A 4,147-nucleotide genomic window follows, 5' to 3' on the forward strand; every position below is an offset into this window, starting at 1 on the left:
CAAGAGTCTCTCATGGTTTGTCTTCCTCCCTCTCCTCAACTATTTTTCCCCTTCTTCTCCTGCTTTGTCCTCTGTTAACTTCCTCCTAATCCACCTATATGTGCAAACATATGGTATCTGTCCTTCTCTGCCTGATTTATTTCGCTCAGCATAACACCCTCTAGTTCCATCCATGTTGCTACACATGGCCAGATTTCATTCTTTCTCATTGCCATGTAGTATTCCATTGTATAAATATACCAATTCTTCTTTTTTTGTCTTGTTACTTTTATTTTATTTTTTAAATAGTTTATTGTCAAGTTGGTTTCCATATAATACCCAGGGCTCAATCCCACAAGTGCCCTCCTCCATGCCCATCACCCCCTTCCCCTCTCCCCTACTCCATATGTACAGTTTATTGCATGTACTAATGTTCCAATAAATTAGTTAGAATTTAAAAATGCTAATGGTGCCTGACTCAGGGTCAGATGGAGCACAGTTAGCTGAGTCCCACCTAATGGAGTGGGAGATTTCTCTATTAGCTGTGAAAAAGCAAAGGTTCACATGTAAATATTAAAATAGTGCAATTAAATTAAGGCAATTCACATTTGATAAACTCATTTTTTGTAGACTAGAAGATTAGCCTAAATATAGAAAAGAAGTAAAATGACATAAATTGGTTCAAGACAGAAAGACACTAGAATCACATACCTCATGGATGAGCCTTAGAAACACAGTGTAGAGATTAGCACCTGAGTCTGGACTCATGAGGAGCCCAGCAGAGATCAGAACAACTCCTTATCTTACAATCCCATTCAATAATAAAGGTATGTATTAAGCTATTTTATTTTAGGATGCTTTGTACACATCAATAGCTGCCTGATATAATAATCAAATTAGGCAGAACTGAGGCCATTTGTCATCTGATTTTTTTTATTCTAGGCATTTGTAGGTAGCATAATTGAAGGTAGCATTCATGATTACTCTGTTCTTCAAGTTTCTTTCAGATAACTGTATTAACAAATGACTCCACTGAGCTCCTTTGAGATAACATGGAAAGCCTGGAAGGTCACGTACGTTTGCACAAAGCTTGTGACTCTGATTCACATACCTGGACAGGAATCCACACTTGCTGGTGAATCATCCAGTGATTAAGAGGAGGATGTATCGTGGATGATACTGATATTGTTCATTTGCTGGCCCTTTAGTGGTTATGGCAAAATTTAGAACAGTGGGCGATATTTCATTTAGAGAAATGGAAGAAATCATATTCACAAGTAGCACTGGAAATTTTCAAACTGAAACCAGAAAATAATTTAATGACCAAAACATGCCACAAGCCTTTAATCTTCATGAATACACTTTACACATGGATGCTGATATTCCATAATTCAATGAGGAGATGAAGTGCCCGAGAAGGAAATATTTTGCATAGTAATAAATGTGTAATTTAACATTTTGCTCCATCATACTTAAAGTCAAGTTGACCTAAAAGGTCATATGATATCAATCTATTTTTTTCCATGTTTATGTTTCTTTGCAGATGCCACTTGGATGCATCCATTTATTATTATGATTTTGCCAGTGACTATGGTAAGCATGGCAGACACAAGCTGTGTAACAGAACAGGTACTTAATGTATAGAAAGATACCCATTATCAGCTATAACAATCTGCTACATAAAAGTCTGCTTTATCAGGAAGAACAGTTAATGTAGTGATGTAGAAAGGAATGCTGTTCACAAGAGTGAACCACAGTGGTCTCAGATCTTTATCTGTTTTAACCTTACATCAATAGCTGTGGTAGCCAAGATTAAACTTTCCATAAGACTAGTTAGTATAAGTCATGAATGCGGTCAAACAAAAGAAAAAAATACTCCCTGGGGCGCCTGGGTGGCTCAGTCGGTTATGTGTCCGACTTTGGCTCAGGTCATGATCTCACAGTTCGTGGATTCGAGCCCCGCGTCGGGCTCTGTGCTTACAGCTCAGAGCCTGGAGCGTGTTTCCGATTCTGTGTCTCCCTCTCTCTCTGACCCTTCCCTGCTCACGCTGTCTCTCCCTCTCTCTCAGAAATAAATAAAACATTAAAAAAAGAAAAAGAAAAAAATACTCCCTATGATATATTTTATATGAGAAGAAATTATTCTTAACATATGCATGTAGTCCTTTAAAATACGTGAGAATTTTCAAACATTTTAATCCAAGAGGAGGGATAACCTTGGGAGAGTAGGAAAATGACAAGGGGAAAATCTCTTGGATACAAGAGATATCAAAACGCTTGATAAAGTGACTTAAATAAATTGTACAGAGAAGCTGAAATTAAAAACAAGAAATTCCAGGAAAAAAATAGAAGAGGCGTATTTCGCTTCCAAAATCTGATCAAAAATCTCAACATTTGGCTCAGGCTCTGGGCCCTGCAATCATGGGCACTTCCTCAGCCCAGGACAAGTGGCCCTTTTGTAGCTGTCATCCCACAGAGTCTTGTCAGAGATTTCTTTATGTCTTTGTTCCTCAGACTGTAGATGAAGGGGTTCAGCATGGGTGTGATCACCGTGTACATCACTGAGGCTGTTGCACTTGAGTGGGAGCTCTGGGTAGCAGCGGAGCTAAGGTACACTCCTAGGCCCGTACAATAAAATAAGGAGACAACCAAGAGGTGAGACGCACAGGTGGAAAATGCTTTATACTTGCCCTGCGCTGACGAGATCCCACGTATGGAGGAAACTATTTTAGAATAAGAGTAAAGTATTCCAATGAAAGCACCACCACCGAGCAGCATAGCTACAAAATACATCACCATGTTATTGAGAAAGGTGTCAGAACAGGCAAGTTGGATCATTTGATTGAGTTCACAGAAAAAGTGGGGGATTTCTAAGGCTGTGCAGAAGGACAGCGGCACCACCATTAAGCTTTGCAACAAGGAATTCAGGGCACTCAGGATCCAGGACACCAGGACCAGCAGCCCACAGAGCCAGGGGTTCATGATGACTGTGTAGTGCAGGGGGTGGCAGATGGCCACAAAGCGGTCATAAGCCATCACAGTCAGGAGAAAGATTTCTAATCCGGCACAGAATATGAAAAAATACATCTGTGTGATGCAGCCTGCATAGGTTATGACCTTGCTCTGCGTCTGGATGTTCCACAGCATCTTCGGGACGGTGGCGGAGGTGAAGCAGATATCCACAAGGGATAGGTTGGTGAGGAAGAAGTACATGGGCGTGTGGAGGTGGGAGGCAGAGCTGACGGCCAGGATGATGAGCAGGTTCCCAAAGACAGTGATCAGGTACATGGAGAGGAAGAGCCCAAATATGAGGGGCTGTAGTTCTGGTTCTTCTGAAAACCCCATAAGAAGAAACTCTGAAATTCCTGTATTGTTTCCTGGGTTCATGTGGTGGAGGTCACTGCCAATAAAGGGGAAAATAACATGACTAATTTTCACAGAAATAGACATGACTCACACTGTTGAAATGCTAGTTTGCATTTTCCAGTCAAGAAAGGTATTCCAATATTTTGTGAGTGGATCTGAGTCCTTTGAGGGGATTCCTATCTCCTCTCTGCTTAGGAATTTTCATCCCAACATCAGATGTTCTCCAATAGGCTAGGTCTTATACATTTTTAATAAGAAATTATTTCATGTGTTTGAGGAATATATAGAGCATTGACCATGTTTTCAGCATTTCCACGTCCTAAAGTAAAGGGTGCTGAACGGAAAAATTACCTAATATTCAGTGATGGTGATAGAATATATGCATATATAAAAATTAAATAATCCCGAGATGGAGGCAGAGGTTATGAAGAAAGTGAAAGCACATAAAAGAAGAGAATGGATGGTGTGTTGTGTTGGGTATTTAGTCAAGATTGGCTAAGAAGGTGACATTTGAAGAGAGACCTGAAAGAAGACAGAAAACTACCTGGAAACTGGCAGAAGGTCGGCCAGGCCAAAGGCCTTGAGGATGTGCTTTTATTCAGAAAAATCAAGGCTCAGAAGAAAGCCACTGTGTTAAGGAGATTGGACCAAAGGTATTGGCTGCGAATTTTGTAAAACCATGTGGCCTCACAGCTGCTTAAAGTTCAAGACACAAGCAGTTCCTCATCCAGACTATGTACCCCTTGCACTTTATTAACCTGGTTCTAGTAATGTCCTGCCAATTGAACGTCTCTTCTCAGTA

At 40.5% G+C, this 4,147-nt stretch overlaps 1 protein-coding gene across 1 annotated transcript; it reads right to left on the bottom strand.

Moving 5' to 3' along the window:
• Nucleotides 1–2,412: 2,412 nt before the first annotated feature.
• On the bottom strand, nt 2,413–3,429 carry LOC144237876 (olfactory receptor 7A17-like). The gene has a single exon (XM_077771601.1). It carries the CDS (start codon nt 3,427–3,429, stop codon nt 2,413–2,415), a length of 1,017 nt encoding a protein of 338 aa, XP_077627727.1.
• Between the last annotated feature and the right edge of the window lie 718 nt (nt 3,430–4,147).

Source organism: Crocuta crocuta, unplaced genomic scaffold (assembly GCF_008692635.1).
Source record: "Crocuta crocuta isolate KB4526 unplaced genomic scaffold, BGI_CrCroc_1.0 scaffold755, whole genome shotgun sequence".
Lineage (NCBI taxonomy): Eukaryota > Metazoa > Chordata > Mammalia > Carnivora > Hyaenidae > Crocuta > Crocuta crocuta.